Source organism: Syngnathus scovelli, chromosome 15, assembly GCF_024217435.2.
Source record: "Syngnathus scovelli strain Florida chromosome 15, RoL_Ssco_1.2, whole genome shotgun sequence".
NCBI classification, from domain to species: Eukaryota; Metazoa; Chordata; class Actinopteri; order Syngnathiformes; family Syngnathidae; genus Syngnathus; species Syngnathus scovelli.
Genome location: NC_090861.1, coordinates 3,032,359 through 3,056,650, shown reverse-complemented (window position 1 = coordinate 3,056,650; position 24,292 = coordinate 3,032,359). Strand labels below are relative to the sequence as shown.

The following is a 24,292-nucleotide window of genomic DNA, read 5'->3' as shown; positions in this document are numbered from 1 at the left end:
GCAGTTAACCAAATGTCAGATTTTTATGTTTTAATTGGCGAATATAAAAACAAGGAATAAGACGCCAGGCAAGTTTTAACATAAATGTTTATTAAAAATAATAATATTAAAAGCAAATTTCAAACCAGCAATCTAATGTGAAATTGCAGTAGATATATTGGATAACAATATTTAGGCTACACGTTATTTAAAAACGACTATAAGTGTTATACTACGATGCAAGTGTTTACCAGCTCAGTGGCCTAAGAGGAGAGTGTCCGCCCTGAGTTTGGGAGGTCGGGGTTTCAAATCCCGGCCGGGTCATACCAGTGACCATTATAACAATGGTACCCATTTCTTCCCTGCTTGGCACTCAGTGTAAGGGGTTGAAATAGGGCCCCCCCTGCTGCCCACGGTCATTAGGACTTTTGGCACTCAAGTTTCCCTCGTTAAATGCACCTGAGTCAAATGATCAGTTCATCCTCACGTTCTGCAGGAGCCTGATCATTGAATCAGGAAACTTGGAAAACATGGAGGAATGCGGCCCTCGAGGACTGGACTTGGACACCCCTGCCTTACACTGTCTAAAACCTTTTTTCAAAAACTGTCACTTTCATTTACAAAAGAAATACAATTTAAAGAATTTTTATTCAATTATTCGACTCTCCATACATTGACACTAAAATGAGCAAAAACGGGACTGAAATGGATTATCTTAATAATGTACAAAGAACAAATAAAATAGAAATGTTTCCAAAATCCATCTTCTACTCTTCCTGTGGCTTGTTCTTCTTTTTTCTGCACAGATGACAAAACATTGATTATGCAAATAAATCAGGGCCAAAAAAAAAAAATCAGAGTCAAATGTTTGTCTCACCTGACTTGTTTTTTCAAGGAATTTGCTGTTTTTATCTCCCGTTTTTCTGCCTTTCCTTGACTTTGCTGTTTTTTCTGCACTTTTTTGGGCGTTTTTTTCTGCACTTTTTTAGGCGGTTTCTTCATCAGCAAACGTGGCGTGGTGCAAATGGTTGTCCTACTGGGAGGTTTCTTCTCAAGCTTCCTCCTCAATTTGCTAAACAAAAGCAAAAACTGTCAACATATCAAAGAAAAAAAATATCAGCGTATGGTTTGTACCTGTGTATCTTCTTGAAGCCAACCATGTAGTCCGGTACCGGACAGCCGGCCTGTTTGATAACGATTGCGATGCTAGCAGTGGAATATGACATTTATTATGGATGAGGAACCTGTGACAGTTTTGTTTCCATCATTTATCTTGCGGCAGTCGTACCTTCGCAGGAGAGGTTTGTCGTTCTCTGTGAAGAAAGTGATGGCTTTCCCTCGATGTCCCGCTCGGCCCGTGCGACCTAACAGGATTTGAGGGATTAGATTTATGATTTTTTTAAAAGTCTGAATATAGACAAACTCTCATTGACACTCCAAGTATCTTATTGATGAATTGAAATCCTTGCAAAGATGGCTGACCTATCCTGTGAATGTATTCGACGGCGCTGGAGGGGAAATCGTAGTTGAGCACCAGGTTGACGCCTTTGAAGTCGATTCCTCGCGCCATCAACGCCGTGCAAATCAGCACCCAGATCTTTCCGCAGCGGAAACTCTCCACCACGTTGTCCCGCTACAAGGTGAGGATGGTTAGGACCATGATGTTGTTGGTGACATGTTTGCTTTTACCATACCTGCTGTTGCGTGCGCTCAGCATGGATGACGTCCACGTTGATGCCCTCGTAGACGAGTTCGTGGAAAAGCTCCCGCGCTCGCTCGATGGACTGCACGAACACCAGTACGGGAGGCAGGAAGCCCTGAAACGCAACGTTGGAGCGTCAGTGATTTGATGTTTTTGACAATTAGTTTGACAGGAGGACATGGGGGTCAAACCTTCTTGATGATGTCACGCACGGCCACCAGCTTGCCAGTCTCTGTGCCGACAAAAAGCAACTCCTGTTCCACGGAATTCACCGCCGTGTTCCTAAATAACATTCATGCATTTTCAAATAAAACGCATTTTGTGTCAGACAGGATTATTCTTTTTCAAAGTTGTGCAACCTAACCTGTGTCCGATGTTGACAGAGACGAGATTATCCAGGTTGAGACGGCACCATTGTTCCACCTCCTGCGTGCAGGTGGCGCTGAAGAACGCCCGGCGCACCTTAGCGTTGGAGCACGCCAAGAAAATGGCGGCCAGCTGCTCCCTAAAGCCCGTCTTGCCGTCCTCGAAGAGCTTGTCCGACTCGTCCACCACCAACCACTCCACGCTAAGCACACACATAAGCAATACAAGCCGTTTAAAAGAAAAAGAATCAAAAGACGGAAAAGTAATTGCAAAAAAACAAGATGGTTGCCGGTGAGAGCATTACCTGCTGAGGTCGATGCCAGGGGGCTCCTGCTTGAGCAGGAAGACTAGTCGATTGGGGGTACTGATGAGGACGTCTGTGCAGGGTGAAACACGAGTGCGTGAGAAAATCAACTTTGCACGTTCCTACTTTTTTTGCCTTTCAGTACATTACCGAATTTTTTGTTGGACCGAGGTCCGAATTTGTTGGTCGCCACCGCCGCTTTGTTTAAGATGTGGATCCGGAAGCCGGCACCATCAGACAAGCGCACCATCTCTCTGTGGGTCTGACAAAAAATTTTTTTGTTTTTTAAACATTTTGGTATTATACTATTTATTAATTGATGTGATGAAGATGATTCTGCCGAGATACCTGGCTGGCGAGTTCCCTTGTGGGGGAGATGATGACGGCCCTGAAGCCGAGCTTGGCGGGCTGCTTGAGGTGAGCGAGCAGCGGGAGGCAGAAGGCGAGAGTCTTGCCCGATCCAGTCGGAGCGCAGGCTAGGAGCTCGCGACCCTGATGGAGGCACCGTCGTGATGTCACAGACCTCACTCAAAACACATGGTGCACACTGAGTTGCTACTCACGTGCATCATGAGCGGGATGGCCTGCATCTGAATTGGCGTGGGCACGCTGAGGCCGGCGTCGCGCATGTTCTGAAGGAACTGCGGGTTGAGCTGGTACTCGGACTGGAGCTCTTCAAAAGTGCACACGGGGTCCGGCGTGTCACTGCCGTGTACGTTGATGCGGTGACGAGAACGTAGACGGTTCACCTGAACCACATAATATTGTATAATAAATTATATTATGTTTTGCTTATCCATCAAATAAAGAATCGGACCTTCTCCCGATGAAGCTGCTTCTGCCTTTTCAGCAATGACTTCTCCTTCCCATCGCCTGGAAGGTTCCGGATCTTCCCTTCCAGTGAGGATGTCCAGGTGATCCCGCCTTGCTTTGAGTTGTTCTCTCCATTGACATTACCTGGAAATCATTGACACTTAAGCATTAAATACATTAAAAAAAATAATTGAAAATTTAAAAAGTACAGTAATAAGACTTTTGAGTGACCCCACTTACCTATTACTACTACTGTACGTAAGTGGTTCTGGAAGACAATAAAAGCAAATGTTACCTTTTGTCTTTTTGTTCATCTTTTTCTTCTTTGCCGTAGTCTCTTCATCCTGTAGCTTTCTTTTTTTGGCCGCCGCGTCGCTCTCATCTGACTCCTCATCTTCTTCATCCTCCTCTGCTCGATCCTTGTCTGTACTCTTCACTCCACTCGTCATGTCTGCGCCAAAGTAATTGATCGCAGAGAGCCGCTCGAGCGAAGCGTCTCCCGCATGCGACCTGGCAATCTTTAAAAAAAAATTAAAATTCGATGTTACACTGAGTTAATTGTGACATTATACCATTCGTAAACCATTACGGTGCATGATGATCACACCGGGTTGACACGAGTAGCCACAAACGGAGCGATAAGTAGCTCTGTTCGTCCACGATTTTTTTTTTTTCGTCCAACAAGTCATAACATACACACAGTAGGTGTACCTTAAAGCGAGAAGCGTCTTGACCGAACCTTTTCAGGTCGAATTTAGCCCCAGCTCCGAGTTTCCGAAACAACTCGTAGGAGTCCATCTTCGTTTGTAGTCCGAGTACGCATGCGCGGTGCATATGCGTGCTTCCGCCTTCTCTTCTTCTGTGGTATTAAAGGTCGGCCACACAGTTAACTGGTTCATTACTGCCAAAACTGGATTGGAGGTTAAAGTCACTAAGTTATATCACACTATCTATATATCGTGTTTGTTAATCCATATTCTTTGAGTAAAATAAGCGGTCTCAAGCTTTTCTCTTTTTATAGTCTGAAACAGTTAATCTTTATTTCATTAGTCTGATTACAATATTGCTTACATTGTGGAACGTTTACAGTGAATAACATAATAATAAAGAAAAATGAGTAAAAGTGCTTCCAACGTCAAATGGTTTCGGTGACATGAGTTTTTAATTGAAATGACATTTAAAAAAAAAATAGAAGGCATTCTGTTCATAGCGTATGATGAAATGCCGCTGTTAAGGCACGTGGGTGTCCATTTTGTGGGTTCTTCAGGGTTTCTCGCAGGCTTTCAGCAAATCTTCCAGGAAGCAAATCACCACCTCTTTCCCACTCTTCTGCTCTTCCATATCGGCCTCCATAGCCTTCAGTCGTTCAACCGTCTGCTGCAGGCTATCGACTCTCTGCTGCGGGTCCAAAGCATCCCCCACCGCCGCGTCCTTCTCCTCCCCCGCCGTCCCCTCGGCACGCAGGTACTTGAGCAGGTGCTCCCTGACTCCGCTGCCCTCCTCGCCAGCCAGCGAGGCGGCGATCGCGGGTAGGTCCGATGGCAGCCCGAGACGCAGCAGGTGCAGCAGGGCCCGCGAGAGCGTGTGGCGCAGGCTGGCGCTATACCGAAACTCCAGGAAGTTGCTGGTGTCCTCACTGCTCTGGAGCGCCGCAGCCAGCGAGGACCATACGTGGCTGAAGCGCTCAACGTCGCCATAGCAACGACGGTGGGCGGGCACGGCCAGGGCGGCGGCCGACTTGATGCGGACCTTGAAATTCTTGCAAGAGGCCACCACGTTGCAGAGGGCGGCCAAGGCGTCACCGGACCAGCAAGCGGACTCTATGTGGAAGGGTCAGCGTTTTAGGCAAACCCTTAAGGAGTGTTACTGACAGTGGCTTCCTCATGGTCCACTTACCAAGTGGCAGGTCTGGATTCTTGAAGGCTTTGCCCAGAGCATAGCAGGCATTCCAGCGCACCTTCATGGTGGCCACAGACTGCACCGTCTTGACCAGAGCTCTGACTGCATCCTCAAGAGGCTGCCGGAAGGCTGCACGGCTTAGCTGACCCTCATGCAGGAAATGCAGAAGGTTCCCGAGGGCTCGCACAGCGTTGCACTTCACCTGCGCAAAAAGTTTTTGGGTTCTTTGGTGAAACCAAGTGCATCTGCAAGAACATCTGAACTGCCTTGAATCTGGAAATGAATTGTTGTCACCTTGTCTTTATCAGCCGCTGCTCGCGTGGCTGCTTGCAGCATCTTCAGCAGCAACATGTCGGACATCTCGGCGTGAAAGTCGACTTCCACGCAGTCCCTGCGGGAAACAAGGCATCACTTACACGCACTCACACACCAACTCTGAGAAGGTCTTACATGTTGATGAGGAGCGTGTCCGTCAGGTTACCGAGAGACCAGGCGGCCTTGGCGCGGATGTTGGAGGATCGGTCGTCCAGGGCGGCCAGGATGACGTTGGCCGTGTCCGCCACGAACATCAAGTCCTCCAATTGAGACAAAAATGATTGTTTCGAATTCCGTCAATCACACAGGATCGTTAAACGCTGTCCGTACCTCTCTTAGGCAAGGGAAGAGCACGTAGACGCCCAGAGCCCTGACGGCAGCCATCTTGACTAGGTCGCTGTCGCTGTAGGTGAGGCCCAGCAGGACGGTGATGCACATCAGCTGCATCTTGTCCTGGGACACAAGTTCGAGTCAAGTTGACAAATGAACTCCAATCAAATGAAAAACAAAATGAATAACTCACAGGAAGCTGAGCGAAGGCCTGCGGCAGGATCGAGGCGAGCGTATCGCACGCGCTGGTCTGCAGCGTGGGATGCTGCTGGTTCTGCAGCGCACCGTTCAGGGGCCCACTCAGCACCTCCGTCCAGAACTGCACCACCTTTCCAAAAAAAATAAAAAAACACCCATGAAAAGCTCATTTTTATTTTAGATTCATTCTGAAATCCCAACTTTTTGTGCCTCAACGTACTTGGTTCAGGGGGACCCGTGCAGCCTCTGGAACGTTGCTGTCCGCCTGGTGCTGTTGAATGATTCCGGTTCCGAGCTCCTCGAGCAGCTGCACAAAGGGGTACACCACTCTTGAGACACTTTGTTATTAATTTCATTGTGATTTTATGACCTGTCCATGTAAATTCTTGCCAAATTGAAACCAGCGAGTGGTACCTTAGCGCCGTGGAGCTGTATGGAAGGGTCGCTCTCGGCTAAGCAGCGAGCACTGAGCCGTCCGGTTTCGCACAGGCAAGCTTGGGTCAGCGAGATGTAACCTCGCACCAGGTGGGAAAGAACCTGCAAGGCCTCCAGTCGCACCGGCGACGGCTCCAAGGCTAAGCCTCCGACGCCCTCGCCGTCCGACTGTTCCTCCCTGGGCTGCGTCACCAGCGCAGCGCAAAGCTTCAGCAGCCACGGCGGGCCGGCCTCCGCCTCCTTAGGTGTGCGAGGTGCCCGAGGTGAGGATGTTTCGCTCGGCTGTCGCCAGTTTAGGGAGCGGGAGTCCTGCGGCGTGAAGCCGCCGCTCGTGCTGCTGCCCTCTGGCTGCTGGAGAAGCAGCTGCACCTCGGGAAGCGGCGCCTGAGTCGTCACCAGGGCGCCGTAGAGCGTCAGGGCCGACACGCGCACGTTCGCATCTGAGGAAGAAGAAATTGGTGTCATTTGCTTAAAGTCTACAGGCTAAATTGGCCACTTTGGACCGTGGAGACTTCAGAAATGGAATCGTTACCTCTGTGGCGCACATACGGTCGTATCTGCTTCCAGAGTGAGCTGAGCAGGCCGGGCCTCAGACGGTGGTACGGCGCGTTGGACACCAGATGGGCCAAACACTGACAACGCAACAAAATGCCGGCGTGACCGTAAGAAGCGAAAAATAAATCTGGCAATTTGTCTACTCGTACCTTTATGACCTGCGTGAGGGTATGCGGCGACGTCTCGGCTATGAGCGCCAAGCTGAGGGAGCGGTGCAGTTCTCGAACGGCGGCGGCCAGGGTGAACGAGAAGGGCGTAAAGGAGGTGCGCGGTGACGCCGTGTCCTCCGCCACGGCCAGGAACTGCCGGGAACCGTCCAGCATGGCGGACAGCGCCTGGAGCGCGCAAGTACGGACCTAAGAAACACACCATGGGAGTGAAAGCAGTTTCACAATCACAAGGAGACAAAGAAGTGATGTCCCCACCTTGGGTGAAGGGTCTTTCAGTATGATGGTGAGCAGAGTGAGCGTAGGCGCCGCTCCGTTTCCGACAGGAGCTTCCGGAATGAATGAGGACCAGTAACCGTACAGGGTCCGCTTTTCCACCCACTTGACCACGGCCAGCAGGCAGTGCAGCGCCCCCTGGCGGACGCGAGCATGACTAAGCCTGACGAGGAAGCAAAGGCATGATCACAAATGGGCCCACTTTCAAAGTAAGCTTCTAGTTCTCATTACCTTAGCTTGCTCTGCGCGCTGCCTTCCGGGTCAGAAAACTCCGAATCAGAAGTGTTCCGCTTCCAGGAGGGGTAGAGAGAAACCGTGGCGCTTCCTGTTTTGTGAGGCGCCAACGCCGCCGTCTCGCCGTCGTCCTCGTCGTCACGTCTGCTCTCCTCCGCGGTGGCCTTCTTATTAACCTTCCCTCTGGACCGCCTCTTCTTGTTCTATGGGATTCAACATTGTCAGTCATCACGTCCGAAGTACCGCGCTGGAGGTCCAGCAGGGCGTCCTCACCGCGGACGCTTTCCCGCCGCCGTCCTTCGCCGCTTCTGTCGGTTTTGGGGCTTCGTGGTCGGGTTTGGGTGCAGAGGGGGACTCGTAGTGCGGGAGAGGTGCTGGGTAAAGCACGGCGGGCCACTCCACACTTACACCCGGCGCTCCCTGGAACATGAGCCTCTGAGGGAAGACAGGCTGCGTTTATAGAGGAGCTGCAAACCGCATTGTTAAATTCCATTTATCACCTTGAGAGCGGCCAGCACCGATCCGACCACCTCGTCGCCGCCAAACTTCCACTTGCCACCCAATAGACAACAGTGGAGTCCTTTCAGGGCAGCCTGGATCACCTGGACATGCAACAAGCATTCTCAGCGAGTTGAAGAGCTTCCAAGACTCAAACAAATCAACCTCACCATAAAAAGTTACAAATAAATAAATGATCCTTACAATGCAGTAAAAGAGTTCGTCAGCGTCGTCCGGTCGGGCCTCCTGCAGCGTTTGCAGGAAGACTGAGAAGCACACGCTTTTGTGCCTGTCGTCCAGCGGCGGCTGACCTGAAATTCTAGGAGGGGTTCAAGGAAATGAAGTAAATATTGAAATAATTGTACATATCTTTATTATTATTTTTGCTCATGGATTCAGGAGGCAATTGACAGCCATTTTGTTTTTGATTCTGACTATTGCATGTGCGTGTGGATGTCAGGCCCACCTGACACAAATGTTGGCCATACAAGTGAGGGCCACATGGCGTAGATCCATATCTGGCTGAGAGGGGGAACTGTAGCGCAGGAGGATTCCACCATTGCCCAGTAGGTTGTCGAGGTGCTAAAAAGGTCAATTAATGTTGGTATGGGGGGGGACTGGTGGTCATGGAGAACATGTGAGAGTCAGGTGGCACCTGGTGGCACTGTGGTCCGTTGCCATAGACAACGGTGGCTAGTGCTTGCAGGATCCCGGGATGTGTCCACGTGCTGCACGTTTCCAATCCCGCCGTTATGTACTTCAGCAGGATGTCCAGCGTCTGCTCATCCATGATTACCTTAAAAAAAATCAGTTTAGTACCACTGTCACTGTTTTTCTGAGGATCAATTTGGATTGAGATGTTTATTTGTAATTATTTGAGGAAATGTCACTTACTTTGAGCTGGTTGAGGAGGTGATGCACGAGCTTGCACAGTTTGACAATCAAATGTTCTTGACTCATCGGCACCAGACGGCTGGCATTCACAAGGAGGATGCAAACATCCTGGAATTAAAAGTGACACCCTCCCACCATTTTAATTTTAAAACTTATATTAGTACCTCACCGCGCATCACGGATAAAACCAAATGTTCTCCTTTTACCTCCGGCCGAATGTTTATGCTGGGCTCCAAATTGCGGTTGAAGTTCTCGGAGATGAGCTGGTCGAAAAGGAGGTTGAGCTCCTCCCGTAGGTGGCTCGAGTCCGCCCGCAGCCCTCGGAGCTTAGCGGCGCAGCGGCAAAAGAGGCGCTCTGCCTCCGTCTGTGACCGTGTGCCACGCTGCCACACGTCGGCCCCCTGAGGCGTGAACGGAGCGGCATCAGCAGACAGAGGAACCGAAGGGAAAACGGGTACATCGCGGGGGGTGAACGGCGCAGACGACACCGGTAACGCGGTCGGAGTTGCCATTTTGGTTTATCTTCCGGTATTCTTTTTTTTCGTTGGTTTTAATGTGTTGCGTTGGCGAAACACGTTGTTGTACTGCCATCTAAAGGCTTGGTGAGGAAATGCAGCGACGACAATGGAGGGAAAAAAAATAAAATCACTGCATTTCCACTCAGTAAGGATAAGCAATCAGAGTTCTTTATACAAAATTCTGATTTGTTAATTTATTCTAAGGAAAAACAAACAATTTCCAGTAAACATGTTAAATATATTTAATTCTAATAGTGTTGTGCAGAATGATAGCAAAATTACAACATGCACAGACATGAAACAAACAACAGTTAAGTTCAAACACTTACTAAACTTGCCTAATTTGGCATGGGTGCAACAGCCCGGCACACAAAATGAATGCTTATGTAACAAAAATGGTCACTTCTTTGAATTCCGTGAAAAATGAAACATCCAGATGAAATGTACATACAAGCATCTGTCGCAGAACAGCTAAACAAATACCTCCCATCATATGGTCGACACAGCACCATCTTCTCCTTCATTTAGGAACAAAAAGTCAGAGCAAGGACCTCCTGAGGGAGTCCTGTCTGCAGACTGGCTGACGGACAGCATGGAGTTGTTTAAATGGTTGGGGATGAGGGGTGGGGAAGAAATGTTTCAGCCCGACTTGAAGAGCAGGATGGCCACTTGGCCGAGGTAGAAGTAGATGAAGTGCTTGGTCTCATGCGTCACGTAGCTGCCGAAGTTCCGGCCCACGATGCAGTGCCACGTGGGGTTGTACTTCTTATCAAACTCCTGCAGGAGACCAAAACAGACACTTTGTTTTTTATTTTCTTGGCCTGCATTTACAATATCCCAAATGATTATCCTACGAGTGAGTTTTCTTGTATACATGGTGTGCTGTTTCAGTCATGCGAAATACACCACATAAAATATCAAGAAAACATTTTGCTGGAGTCTCACACATTTAAAGAGCAGTATTTGCACCTTTTTGACGTAGGCAGCGATGTCCTTCTCTATGTTGTACTTTTCCATGGCTTGCATGGCACAGTCCACGGCATCCTGCTGCATTTCTTCGGACATGTCCGCGTTCTTGATCACGGCCTTCTTGTCAGACATACTGGCAGGTAGACTGCAAAAAATTTAAAAGACAAAACAATAACTACATGCATCCATCTTTGATAAGACTTGTCCTCGTTTGGGTGAGGAGTAGGTGCAGAAAACCCACCCAGAGAAAATGCAAACTCCACATAAGGCCGAAGTCGAGACTGGAATCAAGAACCCCACGAGACAGATGGGTTAAATCATTTTGCCTGACAAAACATCTGGAATAAAATAATTGTGCCACACTCAATTCAAAAGTGCAATCTATTTAGGCACGTAGCTAGGGTTTATTCATGAATCAACAAATATCACTCATTAATTCGCTATGTATGTGACGACATTGTGCTTGAGTGCACAACGATATTTACACTAAACAATTGAAATCGCTCCGCAATCACAGGTGAGGTGTCACGTGAGAACACTTTTTTCCCAAAAGAGCAATCTGTGTGGCTTTCCCCGTCTTGACTTAACATATATACCCCAGCAAACGTACCTTTTTTTTTCCAAAATTGTAGTGTAGAAATGTCACACGCAGATGAGCAGTATGTCTGGCTGTCTTATTGAACGACAATGTGCGTTCTCTTCCGAAGTGCCGCCCTTTCCTTCCTGCCTGCTCGCTGATTGGATGCTGTCCGCGGGCTTTTTCCGGGTATGACGGCCGCATCTTGTTTCCTCCCACAATGCACCGCGCCACCTCTCCAAATCTCAGCGCGTGATTGGCTAAAGATTAGTAACGGGACGTCATTTTTCTTCTTCGTTTTTTTTTACGAAGAAAAGCACCTGCTTTAATGCGCATTACCGACACCTACACCTTATAACGGGCCATTGCATTTGTAAATGTGGGCAAAATTGTGAAAAATATTAAAGTTTGAAATTCAATATCTGCTGTGTCAGTGACAAGTCAAAACAAAAAATCTTGGCAAGAACGCGCTTGGTTGTATTTTAATTGAGCTTTCTCGTTTACCGTAGGCACCGAACTTGTCACGTGACACTGCTACTATTATGGCGGCCGATCGCATGCTTTGCAGCATGTAAACACACTTTTAGTTTCACGGACTTTCTCCTAAATGGATCTCCCGTGCGTCCCGTGGCAAGATCACGTTGCTCGCAAATGGGCCGGACTCGAACCCGAGTTCAAGGAGCGTTTTAAGTCCCTGCTTGAAATTGAAGATATATTTGAAAGCGCTCTGAGTGTAACAACGTGAGTTGCTTGTCGGATCCAGTAGATTTATTTTATTTAAATTTTTGAGACAAACTATATAACCATTGGAGATTCAGACTAATTTTGCTTGCGCGTCATGTTAAAATTCATGGTGCTGCTCTTTCCGTTTTGCACACCAGGGGGCAGTATAACACAACATTCTATAGTACATATTTGTCAAGGCCTTTCAATGTAAAGCCCCATGACTCGTTTTACCGTCTCCATGCCCCACTTTATTTTCAGGGAGGACGATGTGGAGTGTCTGCGTCGCATCTCGGCGGAAGGACATGGTCACACACGAAAGGACGCTGGAGAGGCATCCTCGTGCAGAGAGAACGGAAATGCTGACTTCAAGAGCGGGAAGTACACTGATGCGGCCCTACACTTCTCACAGGTTGCTCATTTATACCATCACTATGTCTTCATTATTTGTCTTTTACGACTTAATGACTGGCCTTGAATTGCCTCCCGCCACCGCAGGGCATCTGCTTGTCCCCCCGAAGTTCGGAGCAGCTGTCGCTGTGCTACGCCAATCGCTCTGCGGCACTTTACCACCTGCGGCGCTACCAAGTAAGAGCAGTTCAACTGGCGCTAATAGAGAGGCTAAGACTGGACTGGTGGCCAATTAGTGTTGCCCCTCAGGACGCTCTGGATGACATGTCGGAAGCCGAGAAGAGTGGCTACCCGCCGGCTCTAGCGCACAAGCTGGAGAAACGCCGTGCGCAATGCCTGGCGCACCTTCCATCCTCAGAGGCCGCCCGCGTGGACCGAGACGAGCGCCACTCGGGCATGTCTCCGAAAGTGACTGTTGGCTTCAACCCGGAGAAAGGACGCCACGTGGTGGCGTCAGACGCCATTGCGGCTGGGGAGGTGATCTTGAGCGAGAGGCCGTACGGCTTGGTCCTGGTGGCAAGTGGCGGCGTTTTCGGGTCAGAGCGCCGTCACTGCCACGCGTGCCTGAAGGCCACGTGGCGACCGGTCCCGTGCGACGGGTGCTCCTATGCCCGCTACTGCGACGCCCGCTGCAGGGATGCCGCCTGGGAGGAGCACCATCGTTGGGAGTGCCCGCTGGGCGCTCGTTTGACGTCCACCGGCGTCCTGTCACACTTGGCACTGAGGTTGGCGCTCAAGGCGGGCACGGTCAACATCCACGCCGCCGTCACTGGAGGTCCGGCCGACACAGCCTACGCAGGCGTGTTCCACCTGCTGCACCATGCGGATCGGCAGGGCGCCAGCATGTGCTTTCTGTGCGCCGTCACCATGGCGACGCTACACACAGAGCTCGACGGGACGGGAGTGCCGCCGGCGAGGGGGCAAATGGACGGCGGCGAGAAGGACGCAGCGTGGCGGCTGCTGGCCGGTGCGGCGCTGAGGCATCTGCTGCAGCTGCGCTGCAACGCGCAGGCCGTAACCGTGCTGCAGCAACCAGGTGACGCCCGGCGACCAGTCGCTTCCCGTACCTGTCTGCAGAGTATTTTGCGATGAAGACCTTCAGACCTCTCCTAATCAAGATTTTTTGGCTTCAGGTTTGTCAGACGATCCCGTGCAGTCCATTGAGGAACGAAGGCTCGCCACGGCCGTTTTCCCGACGCTGAGTCTCCTCAACCATTCGTGCCGGCCCAACACCAGCTTGAGCTTCGGTGCCGGCGGCGCCGTCACGCTGCGAGCGGCCCGAAGCATCCGTCCCGGACAGGAAGTCGCCCACTGCTATGGTCGGACCGGGTTTTGATCCAAAAATGTTTGCATTTACTTAACTCAACTGAGAGCGGCCAATGTTTTTGTCTTACCGGTTTTCACTCAGGTCCCCACTGCGGTAGAATGGTCGCTGGGGAGCGGCAGCGCCTGCTAGAGGAGCAGTACTTCTTCCAATGTCGCTGTGAGGCCTGCGAGGATGGTGACCAGGAGCGGTCGCCAGACAGACAATCTGGATTTTTGTGTGCCCGGTGCGACCTTTCCCTCTCGGTAAGGGATTCCCTTATTTGTAGCGTCCAGCTTTAGCTTGCATATCACCTGTCAATCAGCTTTCTGGCGAAGACGACCATTTGTGCGCTTCGTGCGGCGGCGCTTGGTCCGGCGGCGAGCTGAGCCAAATGCTGCGGGATGTCGGGTGCGACTTAGACGAGGCGGCCTGTCTCCTGGAGAGAGATGAACCCGGTGGGTGAGCGGTCGCTGGCTCCCTTCTGCCGATCCGTTTGTTAATTTCCCCTGCCGCAGGCGAGGCGGAAGCCCTGCTGTTGCGGTTGCAGATGCGGTGGCGGCGGACAGGCGTGACGCTGGCACACACACACGAGCTGCGCGGCCGCACCGAGGACACTTGGGCCAGGGCGCATGCCCACAAAGGTCACTAAAGGCATCTGCTTCCACGAAGAAGTTTTTTTTTTTTGATGCATTCAAACTTTGACAGCCACATTCGCACTGTTGTTTGTTTTTTGGGGCGCAGGCGATTGGTCGCGCGCCACCCAGCACTTGGAGCGCAGCGGCGCCGCCGTGGCCGCTCGCTTCGGAGCGGACAGCCTGGAAATGGGCCGACAGGTCGCCAAACTGGCGCAGCTGCACTTCAACGCGTGAGTGGCGCCTCACTCCCAAAAATACTTTGCTTCCTGCGCTAACCTCGCAGCGTCGTGCTCGCAGGGGGTCAAGAACTTCGGCCCTGACCGTCATCCCCGAGGCGCGCCGGATCCTCAGCTTGCACTGCGGCGCCCTCTGCCCTGAAGTGCAGGAACTGCAAGCCATGGAAGACTGCTTACGCCACTAATAAAATGGATTTGACTCACCAAAAAGATGAAGTCAAAATGTCTTGGATGTCGTGCACATGACGGATGCGCCGGGACAAACTGACAAGCTCGTCTGTCATCGTGATAAAAATCGGAGGAAACGCTAAGCGTGCTAATGCTACGTACGCTCACCTTGACTCTATTTCATTTTGACACACATGCAGTTGCCGCCGCCGCCGTTTCTGCATATCACTTGGCTCCACACCAGGCAGGAAATTGCCTCTTTGACTCCCTGCGGCGACAAAAAAAAAAAAAGACAATCACAAAAGATGACACACTGACAAAGAAATCATCTGAGAAGAAAATCCCCCAGGGGGGTGTTTGTTAGTTTGTTTACAAAATCTGCCGCATCGGCAGTCCTCTGTTGGGGGAAATGAGAAATGATGTCAATCGGCAGCCCAACAAAAATGGATGTCTCAATTGCACGTTTGTCATCACAACAATTGCGTCACGACAACCTAACAGACAATTGATTGGACGTCCGATTTGGAATTTGTAAACCGCTGTTACCACAATGCTGCCCATTTGCTATTTCAACGATTGCGGCTAATGCGCTTTCTTCTCCTGCTTAACATGAATAATTTATGAGCGAACCAACGACCTGTCGGCGCCCGGCGGGGGAAGGAGGCCGGTCGGTGGCGAGGACTGGAAAGGCATCCGCGAGGGACGGTGTCGTCTGTCCGTCCGCCATCAATTAGTCATTTGGGCGAGGGGGGGACGACGGGACAAACACCAACATGCGGATATTCTTGATCCTCTGCAAAGAATGACTCGTTTCTTAGCATCAGCGGAAACACTGGCAAAAACTCGAGAAGCTTCATCCACGTCTCGATTGACTTGTCCTATCCTTTAGTGTCATCTAATATTTAGTCATGACGGGTCATCTAATATTCCATTTCCATCTTGCCCGAAAATATTCCGAATGGCATAAAAAGTTAAAATTCCATCTCACACGGCGAGATGAAGAATGTTTATGAAGAATCGCGCGTCACACTGAGGCTTCATAAGTCATTTCTGGGCGAGGCGGGGTGGGTTCTTTTAAATCACCCCCAAGCGTTCTGCATACTAGAAAGTTCAGAAGACTTGAAGATTTTAAACGCAACACACTTTGGGTTTCTCTCAGCGGATCGGATGACAAAACGTTGCTGCGTGGTCAGCGGCGGCGCGCCGACGTATCGGTGACACGCGACCGAGTCAGCGCGAGATCGGAGAAGGCGGCCGAGAGCTTTTAGACGCCGTCCGCAACCGGATCGAGTTCCTAAGTGCAGATTAAGTGAGGATTTTTCCTTCCACGACGAACGCATGGCACAAAACGCTTTGTTTTATTTACACGCGTTGACTGATTTCCCACCAACGCCCCATTGCGCACCCAACCACAAAAACCTGCAAAATTAAACTCGGCCGGACAAAACGTTATGATGCCGGTCAAATTTAGCGCCATCGGCCGCGCGGAGGACGTCCTTGAACGCCCCGCGCCGCCTCCGGCAATGTCGCTAAAGTGTGATAAAGTACGACTGCGGCGCATCGTTCACGTTGCTGAAAATACTCCGCCATTAGCGGAGAAACGTTTGCGGAGATGGACGAGTCGGAGGACGCGCAGATGATCTGCAATTTATTAGCTTGACACTTTCTTTTTTTTTTTTAATGTGGAGCTAAAATTAACTTCATCATGATCATCAGTGCTCCCCGATAAATAAAATAACAGATGGAATATTTCAAATGATGTAAAATACAAGGCTGGAGATTGAAGGACAAGTGACTGAAGCTATTAAGGATAATGATGGGAGGCAAAATTATCACATGATAATGATTTGAGGCTAAGGCAGGCTCAAGAAACCATGTCAAGAAATCACACCAGGGAGAATCTGGCGCAAAGCTTCCAGACGCCAAGGTCATGGCTGTTAGCCGCGATGCAGCCTTTTGCCGTGGAAATCAATTCAGCGGCTGAGAGTCAAGTTGCAGGCCACCGTGACAGGGGTGGCTGGGGGCAAGGGGGGTGGTGGTGGTGGTGGTGGTGGGGGGGTGTCTAGTAAATCACGCGCGGTCCCGAATGGCGCCTGGCATGTTTGGACACGGCACAACGGGCCGCTGTCACGCCACGATCTTGGCGGAGCTTTATGGTGTTTAAGGACGCTTATCGCAAACACCCAGAAGCGCCTCGCCACACATATCGGAGGAACAATGCACACAAAAAAAGACCTGCATGATTGAAATGCATGAAAAAGCCGTGAACAACTCATTCACTGAAAAGTTTTGTGAAAAATATTGTAATTGTGTCATGTACGTACAGTTAATCCAACTATTTGCCAAAGGCGTGCAGAGCAATTGCAGCACGTAATTACCGATGTGTGCGTAACGTGCGTAACGGCCAATTGGAGTCCCGCCTTCTAAGCAAAAACAGGCTGCCAACCGAACCGGCAAATGAGTTCTCTCCTCCTGGCAGGCGCCGCGAACGCCAGGCAAGCACGCGCAGATGCGGCGGCGGGATGCGCATGCACGAGGGAGGGAGTGAGAAGATAAGTGTCTGCGCTCGGCGCGCGAACGCTCACACGAGAGCCGAGATGCGGACACGCGCCTGCTCGCAGCCGCGGCGGCTGTGCGTGCTCGCGAGCTGGGCAGCGCTGCTGGCGTGCGCCCGCGCGGACAACGCGTGCCCGCCGGCGTGCGCGTGCTCCCAGGACTCCGGCACGGTGAGCTGCCACGCCGGTGGCGCGTCGGGGGTGCCGACTCGCGTCCCAGCGTGGACCTCCACGCTGATCCTACGCGGGAGGAACGTGACAACGCTGCAGCGGGGGGCGTTCACAGCGCCCAACGGCAGCGCCTTGGACGAGGCGGCCACGCTGTCGCTGTCCGGCAATCTGATCCGAGCGGTGGAGTCGGACGCCTTTGCGGGGCTCCCGCACCTACACCTGCTCGACCTGAGCCACAACCAGCTGGAGCGTGTGTCCGACGGCGCCTTCAAGGGCCTGCGGGAACTGCGCACGCTGTGCCTCAACGAGTCCATCGTCCCCGAGGCGGCCGGGCAGCTGGCGGCCGCGCTGGGCGCCGGCGACCTGCGTGACCTCCACCGGCTGGAGCTGGCTGGCAACCGGCTCCGGAGCCCGCCCTTGACCCCCGCCAGCCTGGACGCCTTCCAACTGCTGCACCAGCTGGTTCTGGTCAACAACTCCATCCGGAGTTTGGGCCGGGAGGACGTGGGCGGCTTGGAGCGGCAGAGGCGCACCCGCGTCTACCTGGCACGCAACCCCTTCCGCTGCGCATGCGAACTGGAAGCCCTATACTGGTGGCTGAAGAACGCCTCACAGTGCCCCGACGCCGCTCTGCTGCGCTGCGCTGAACCTGAAGCCCGGCGTGGGCTGCAGGTGGAGCAGCTGCGCCCCGAGGATGTGGACTGCCTGAACGAGAACCTGGAGGCCGTCTCCTACGTGTTCCTGGGCATCGTGCTGGCCCTGATCGGACTGGTGTTCCTCATGGTGCTCTACTTGAACCGCGGCGGGATCAAGCGTTGGCTTAACAACATCCGCGAGGCCTGCCGGGACCAGATGGAGGTCTACCACTACCGCTACGAGCAGGACTCGGACCCGCGGCTCGCCAACGTGGCCGTCTGAGCGCCAACAAAAGGGGGGTTGAGGGGGGGGCGCCAAAGAGTGACAAAGTATCTACTCCTCACAACTCTTGTCATCATCAAATGGAAATGCTTGCGACCACCAAATACTCGTTTGTGACCACAAAATAGTTCTTAGGAGCCCTGTGGCTTGAGCGCACCTTCACTCGAAAGAAGGAACGATTACTACATTGGATCCGAGTCTGAACTTTGTGACTATCATCAACTTATATTCTCTCCAGAGTAACAAGAGCCGCCGCCAAATTGCTCTCACAGGTTCCTCAACGGTCGGACTCAGAAAGGCCTGAGATGTTTGTAGCGTTTGTATGCAATCTGTCCTCATTAAAGCTGACTCGACTCTCATGATGCCGGCGTGACCTTTCTCTCTCAGGGCAAACACACACATACACACACGCAAAAGTCATTTTCCGGTTGAACCGGAGCGCAGCTGCTGCGGCAGGTCGGCCAAGGTGACATTGACGCTGACACCGGCGCACAGACAAAACCAAATCCACGTAAAAGACTCGGTCGGCCGTCCGTTCCCACCGCTCGACATCGATCCCGAGATTTACAGACCGTAATTAACAAGGGAAGGCGTTCGCTCGCAAAATCAATGGACGCCGACGTGAAGCTAATCAGCCGGCTAACGAGCGCCAACGGACGCTTCATTAGGTACTCCCGATTTTGAAGACTTAATTATGTCCGACGGGGGAAAACGCGGGAAGGATTAGAGACAAAAGAAGTTCCCGAGAGGCTCGTATGACCAAAAAAATAATCGGTTGGGTCACCTCCATTGCTGTTCTTGACAGCGACGACGTTTTCATCATCACTTCTGCTGCTAATTACAAAAGAGGAGATTAGGAGATTAGGAAAGAAGTAGCTTTAGTTTGTCTTAGACGCAAGGTCAGACGCCGGCATGCTCGTTGGGCCCAAACGAACATTTCGTCTATTTAACAAAAGACGACAATGAGCACTGATCGAAATTGGCTTTCGATGTGAGCGACGACTGTGACAAAGCTCTTCCTGTACTTTGGGGTTCATAAATTCAAAATTCAGATAAAGATACACACGAGCCAAGAAAGATTGCAAAGTCGGTCTGAAACTTTCGTCATGTTCTAGCAAGCTCAAAGGGCCACACTGAAAAAAAAAACATTTCAATAAAGCAACTGAGAATGTTAAAGACGTCTTTAGAGTGTGTTTGTGACATCGGTGTGAAGCTTTGAAGGCACGGCGTTTGTGACATCACGTCCGGCTCAAGTTAAGAACCGCCGTCGGCTCCGACTCGTACCTTTGGTTGAGCAGCTGGCGTTTGGTTCCAGAAGACGATGATGAAGAAGCTCATGAACCCTCTGCTGTGGATGGCTCTTGCGTTCCTCCTACCTGGTAAACGTCGTCGGCTGCTTCTCCTGTAAAGTATTTTAGGCCTGAATAAGGATTTAAAATGAAATATCAAAACCTGCTTTGAGGGCAGAAACTTGAGTGAAATGTCATATAGAAAATCTCCAAATATGTGGATTTGGGTTTGTGCTTTTTTGGCAGGTTCTTACCCGAAGGAACAGAAGACAGAGGTCAACCCGGGTGACAACATCATCTTCAGCACCCAGCGCCCCGCCAGTCCCAATAAGCTGCCCTACATCGAGTGGACCTTCAATGGCAACACAATCGTCACCTACAGCGGCGGCACCGAATACCGGGAAGATGGCTACGTTGACCGCATCGAATTGGACTACTACACCGGCAACCTGAAGTTGAAGGACGTGCGCTCCACCGACAGCGGCAATTACAACTTCCAGTTCGAAATGTCCAAGAAGGTGCTGAAGCAGGAGAGCGTAAGACAACCCAGATTGGAGTCGGAAGAAAATATCTTTGCCGTCAAAGTGATCAAGTGCGCCACGGTTGCGTGTCTCGTGTTTAGCGTCATTTTCCTTTTGTGCGCGCCGATGAGCGAGACGTACGGGTCCGCTCGCTAAAGAACATGGCGAGAAGAAAGTAGCCGCAGTGAATCTCCAAAATATGACTCGAAACAGACGGAACGTTTCCTGTCCGGACTTTTTAAGCGCATCTGTTACAATCAAAGCCACACATGTGCTGGTCCGAACACTCAGAAACGATCATTGTAAACATTTTTAAATCAGATACAATCGGGTAAGATTGTTTTAGGAGACAAAAGTTTTGCATGCACCCCTTACTGTCATTCTTTCCACTGGCTCTCCCATAACTGCGTGCTGCCCCCAGGTGGACACTTGGGTACAATACAACACGAGATTGCATTAGGCACACCATCTTTACTTTAATGAGCTTTTTTTATTATTAACATCCTGAATATTTTGTTGGTGAAAATCTCGTTCCTTTTTGCTCTTTTTTCCCCAAATAAAAAACTTGATGCAAGCCTAGTTTTGATCTGAGTTTCTTTACTTCAATAACACGTCATTTTGCCGGTTAATTCCTTACAAACGTGTACAAATAATTTAATATTTTGAACATTAAATTTGGATGAAAAAAAAAAGATTTATACCGTCATGTAATTGTCTTTTAGCACGTGTAAAATGTTTAATTGCGAATGGAACCAATGATTGTGTTTGAAGGGGACTTATTTGACTGCTACCCCAGGTCTTGATCTCATCGCTTAAAAAATACAGCAAAAATAACAAGTATCTACTCCTCTATTATGCAAAATACATTTTTAATTATTTTGTACAGATAAGACAGCACTGGCATTATTAAGAGCATTTTATTGACGTCATATAAAAAAGGGGAACTTTTTGACTATTGCACTCGGTCCTACATTGAAATGCTTCCTCCTCGATCAGTAAACAAGCAACCCATTTCACTCCAGTGTTGTTACTTAAAAAAAAAATATTATTTAAAATTGTGCTATTGTGCCTTTAGGACATTAACTACTAGATACATGCAGCCAATCGGGGAAAAGATAACAGGTATGGAAAATATGTTTTTAAAGATGACTTACTTGGCCAAGCACCTCAAGTATTGTTGACCTTACCATTACAGTTCAACACATTTGGGCCATAAACATTTTGTGATAAATATCACCAACATGTGCAATTATATTATTCATCACGTATTTATCATAACTGGAATTGTGGATAAAAATTTGACTGCATTTACTATACTGCATAATTGAATTGATAACCCAGTTGAGATGAATTGCATCATTTAATCAAATTCTAATGACAATATTGATGCACAGAATGACATCCCCATCTCCTCACGACCGAAGGACATCGAAAACCAGCGGTGACGCCGAAGAAGAAGACCCCGTGGAGCAAATGATCTCTCGCACGGGCTGCACCGAGCAGCACGAGGCGCTGCAGGACTGCATGGCCGAGCATCGGGACTGGCGAGTGTGCCAGAGTTACGTGGGCGCTTTTAAAAAATGCATGAGCGACCACCACAAGGCACGGCAGGAACACTTGAGCCAGCGGATGGCCGACAGTACGTCCACCTGAGATGACACTCAAGATGTCTTGATTTGCTAAAGCAGAGCTTGGACCTCATGTTGGATTCACCTCTCTGTACCTTCTGACTCCCCCCCAAAATTATTTGATATTAATGTTGAAACTTGTACTGTGAATAAATAATTATTTACAAAAGACTGAGTGTCGGCCGCTATCTTCTCGGGCTTGCGTTGTGCTCCTAGTGGAGCGCCGTCCATACTTTAGCACGGGCGCCGTGTTTGCCGTGGCGGCGGCGTGCGCTTCTGATGAGCCTGCCGAACGACTCTTTGATCTCCTGCGTCTGCAGCGTGTAGATAACGGGGTTGAGCAAGGGCGGGAAGACGGAGGTGAGCGACAGGTTAATGATACGACCGTTGGGGTGAATGTTCTCCATCAGTGTGAAGGTGATGAGCAGCGGGATGAAGTAGATGGCCACTAATGAGAGGTGGGCGGCGCAGGTGCGCAGGGCTTTGAGGCGCTCCTGGACGGCGGCCACCTTGGTCAGGGTGCAGCCGATGGCGGCGTAGCTGAGTAGGATGAAGGCAAGCGGCAGCCAGAAGATCACCACCGGATAGATGCAGCTCACCATATAGTTGGGGTAGTGGCTGTTGCAGGAGAGCCGGTAGATCTGGCCGTGGTCGCAGAAGTAGCTGTTGATCACCACCGAGCGGCAGAAGGACAGGCGGCTCAGCAGGCCCGCCGCCACCGCCACCAGAACCACCACCAGTAGCCAAAATCCGCAGATCAGCCTCAACATGAAGCGGTGGGTCATCTTCACCTGCGGGCACAATCATTTGAACTCAGCTGCATGAAAATAGAAATAGGAGAAGATGAAGCAATCTGGTCCTCACCTGGTAGTGCAGCGGGAAAATGATAGCCAGGAGCCGGTCATAGGCCAGAGCCACTAAGTTGAAGGACTGCATGGACAAGCAGGTGTAGCAGAAGAACATATAAGCCAGGCAGTTGCGAAAAGGAATGCGCCGATTGCCCAACAGGAACACATCGAGGAGTTTGGGGACCAGGGCCGAGCTCCCGAAAAGGTCCACGAAGGCCAGGTTGAAGACCGCCACATACTTGGGGGTCTGCAGCCGGCGGTCTAGACAGATGACGGCCATCACGGCGCTGTTGGCTAGCACAGACAGCAGGTAGACCACAAACAAGAAGACGTAGTACAGCTTGATGTGAGGGACCCCCGACAAACCGCTAATGATGAAGTACTCGGGGTGCACCATGGACACGTTCTCATCCTCGGCCGGATTGAACAGGTTCATGGTCTGGAACGCCGAGACCCGCTGGTTCTTGACTCTGGAGTGTGGCCAATAAGAAGATGCGCCCCCCCCCTACAGACACTCCCACTTGGCACAAAAGCAACTTTAGAACAACAAGTTCTTAATCCCACAAGGAGGCTGGTTTGCCGTAACCTTGGCAAACATTTGACAACAAATCTGTTCAGTTGTTCACTAAGAAAGACGAAGTATATTCCAAAAGTTTACTCAAGCACTAACTCTAAACTGAGCCACCAAATTTCAACCAGAAGATAGACGGATGGATGGATAGGTGAGATAGATGGACAGAAAATGGTAGAACTAGTTGGATGGATAGATTAGATAGGTAGCTTTAATGATGATTAATGTACAATCAAAATAGTTTGAGTGCCAAGAATTGATCCTTGTGGTACACCGTAACTGATGTCAACTCGGATGTCGTTTTTGAAGCAGTATTATTGAAAGCTTAATTTTTAGCTTAGCTTAAACAAACTCTTGAAATTGTTCAAATTTAAACAGCAATCAAATCCAATTAATATTCATAATATTGTGATATCTCGCAAAGGAAGGTTTCTTGTAATTCAATTTACTGAAGAGTCACCCGAGACAGCACTCGGTCTGAGCCGCCATGGGATTTATTATTAGGAGCTAATGCGAATAATTAGCATTCCCGCAGAGATTTGGAATGTACCAAAAGCTCTTTGTAAAATTGTGACATCCGCAAAAAAAAAGTTTAAGGCATCACATGGGGTATTTAATAAAGTGGCCATTAAATGCTTTTGAATTTTTTTTTTTTTTTTTTTTTATTGTATGGTCATCTTTCTGATGTTATTTCCTTTGAAATATGAATATGTCATTTGACTTGATTACTTTATTAAGAGCCTTCTATAGTCATATTTGTTGATTTTATTTAGCACTCACACTACCCCCAAAATTGGCAAATTAATATTTGTACATTAAGACTGTGATAAAAAAAATATTGATCATACAGTTAAATAAATTCTAAATGTAACTCCAAGGCTTTTAAATTTTGGGGAATTATTTTAAATAAATTCACTATATTTTTTTCCACTTGATGACAGTAATAAAGATGAAGCGAGTCATTAAAGAAGACAAATAAAAAACAAAGATGTCAGCCCATCCTTGTGGGACGGAACTGTTTTTCCACCTGTGCTCCCTCCGGCTTTTGCCAACTCAGTAATTGATCCTCTGGTGGCGCCCGTGTCGTGACACTTTGTTTGTTTTGAAACATTTGCTCGTCATACTTGAGTGGCAAACTTTCAACTTGTATGAAAGTTTCTTTATTTAAAGATCCGTATGTCTTTAACGTTATACATCAAAATAAATGAAAACGACTGATTGATCTGAATAAATACTCACGTTAGTATAACTAGCATAAGTAATTTTACTGCTGTGGCTTATAA

General features: G+C 49.8%; 8 protein-coding genes and 1 long non-coding RNA gene across 11 annotated transcripts; 4 read left to right on the top strand and 5 right to left on the bottom strand.

The window, feature by feature from the left end:
• Positions 1 to 621: 621 nt before the first annotated feature.
• On the bottom strand, positions 622 to 4,035 carry ddx52 (DEAD (Asp-Glu-Ala-Asp) box polypeptide 52). The gene is made up of 15 exons (XM_049742771.2): positions 3,876 to 4,035; positions 3,460 to 3,682; positions 3,169 to 3,308; positions 2,915 to 3,100; positions 2,700 to 2,843; positions 2,502 to 2,613; positions 2,352 to 2,424; positions 2,046 to 2,249; positions 1,873 to 1,963; positions 1,674 to 1,796; positions 1,462 to 1,612; positions 1,268 to 1,343; positions 1,114 to 1,185; positions 857 to 1,051; positions 622 to 777 (listed from the first exon to the last, which is right to left on the bottom strand). The coding sequence occupies exons 1-15, from the start codon at positions 3,996 to 3,998 to the stop codon at positions 747 to 749; spliced, it is 1,944 nt and encodes a 647-aa protein (XP_049598728.1). The 5' UTR covers positions 3,999 to 4,035; the 3' UTR covers positions 622 to 746.
• A 134-nt stretch (positions 4,036 to 4,169) lies between these two features.
• On the bottom strand, positions 4,170 to 9,514 carry heatr6 (HEAT repeat containing 6). Its single transcript, XM_049742716.1, has 19 exons — positions 9,172 to 9,514; positions 8,966 to 9,073; positions 8,727 to 8,867; positions 8,538 to 8,653; positions 8,276 to 8,390; positions 8,074 to 8,175; positions 7,847 to 8,008; positions 7,571 to 7,776; positions 7,322 to 7,502; positions 7,046 to 7,252; positions 6,874 to 6,973; positions 6,321 to 6,781; positions 6,127 to 6,213; positions 5,902 to 6,036; positions 5,709 to 5,831; positions 5,514 to 5,638; positions 5,358 to 5,454; positions 5,061 to 5,265; positions 4,170 to 4,984 (listed from the first exon to the last, which is right to left on the bottom strand). The coding sequence occupies exons 1-19, from the start codon at positions 9,475 to 9,477 to the stop codon at positions 4,428 to 4,430; spliced, it is 3,534 nt and encodes a 1,177-aa protein (XP_049598673.1). The 5' UTR covers positions 9,478 to 9,514; the 3' UTR covers positions 4,170 to 4,427.
• Positions 9,515 to 9,700: 186 nt separating this feature from the next.
• On the bottom strand, positions 9,701 to 11,261 carry LOC125982436 (dynein light chain 2, cytoplasmic). 3 transcript variants are annotated; one of them, XM_049743003.2, is made up of 4 exons: positions 11,063 to 11,261; positions 10,694 to 10,733; positions 10,453 to 10,597; positions 9,701 to 10,260 (listed from the first exon to the last, which is right to left on the bottom strand). In XM_049743003.2, the coding sequence occupies exons 3-4, from the start codon at positions 10,582 to 10,584 to the stop codon at positions 10,123 to 10,125; spliced, it is 270 nt and encodes an 89-aa protein (XP_049598960.1). In that variant the 5' UTR covers positions 10,585 to 10,597; positions 10,694 to 10,733; positions 11,063 to 11,261; the 3' UTR covers positions 9,701 to 10,122. The 3 variants fall into 3 exon arrangements, with proteins under 3 accessions (XP_049598960.1, XP_049598959.1, XP_049598958.1); XM_049743002.2 differs by having other exon boundaries at positions 10,694 to 10,778; positions 11,063 to 11,259; XM_049743001.2 differs by lacking the exon at positions 10,694 to 10,733 and having other exon boundaries at positions 11,063 to 11,226.
• A 106-nt stretch (positions 11,262 to 11,367) lies between these two features.
• On the top strand, positions 11,368 to 14,550 carry smyd4 (SET and MYND domain containing 4). The gene is made up of 10 exons (XM_049742767.2): positions 11,368 to 11,770; positions 12,014 to 12,164; positions 12,251 to 12,340; positions 12,413 to 13,199; positions 13,297 to 13,482; positions 13,572 to 13,732; positions 13,792 to 13,924; positions 13,985 to 14,110; positions 14,211 to 14,334; positions 14,402 to 14,550. The coding sequence occupies exons 1-10, from the start codon at positions 11,637 to 11,639 to the stop codon at positions 14,523 to 14,525; spliced, it is 2,016 nt and encodes a 671-aa protein (XP_049598724.1). The 5' UTR covers positions 11,368 to 11,636; the 3' UTR covers positions 14,526 to 14,550.
• Positions 13,781 to 19,571, bottom strand: LOC125982453 (uncharacterized). The gene is made up of 3 exons (XR_007486392.1): positions 19,437 to 19,571; positions 14,677 to 14,776; positions 13,781 to 13,905 (listed from the first exon to the last, which is right to left on the bottom strand). It is a non-coding gene; the product is annotated as an uncharacterized lncRNA (long non-coding RNA).
• tpbgl (trophoblast glycoprotein like) lies at positions 16,962 to 18,514 on the top strand. The gene has a single exon (XM_049742897.2). It carries the CDS (start codon positions 17,031 to 17,033, stop codon positions 18,150 to 18,152), a length of 1,122 nt encoding a protein of 373 aa, XP_049598854.1. The 5' UTR covers positions 16,962 to 17,030; the 3' UTR covers positions 18,153 to 18,514.
• Positions 19,374 to 20,541, top strand: LOC125982420 (uncharacterized). The gene is made up of 2 exons (XM_049742981.1): positions 19,374 to 19,531; positions 19,688 to 20,541. The coding sequence occupies exons 1-2, from the start codon at positions 19,474 to 19,476 to the stop codon at positions 20,116 to 20,118; spliced, it is 489 nt and encodes a 162-aa protein (XP_049598938.1). The 5' UTR covers positions 19,374 to 19,473; the 3' UTR covers positions 20,119 to 20,541.
• Positions 20,542 to 20,804: 263 nt separating this feature from the next.
• On the top strand, positions 20,805 to 21,761 carry coa4 (cytochrome c oxidase assembly factor 4 homolog). Its single transcript, XM_049743004.2, has 2 exons — positions 20,805 to 21,084; positions 21,357 to 21,761. Exon 2 carries the CDS (start codon positions 21,358 to 21,360, stop codon positions 21,613 to 21,615), a length of 258 nt encoding a protein of 85 aa, XP_049598961.1. The 5' UTR covers positions 20,805 to 21,084; position 21,357; the 3' UTR covers positions 21,616 to 21,761.
• Positions 21,762 to 21,802: 41 nt separating this feature from the next.
• On the bottom strand, positions 21,803 to 24,290 carry LOC125982368 (olfactory receptor 8G17-like). The gene is made up of 2 exons (XM_049742902.2): positions 22,455 to 24,290; positions 21,803 to 22,381 (listed from the first exon to the last, which is right to left on the bottom strand). Exons 1-2 carry the CDS (start codon positions 22,872 to 22,874, stop codon positions 21,803 to 21,805), a joined length of 999 nt encoding a protein of 332 aa, XP_049598859.1. The 5' UTR covers positions 22,875 to 24,290.
• Positions 24,291 to 24,292: the final 2 nt, after the last annotated feature.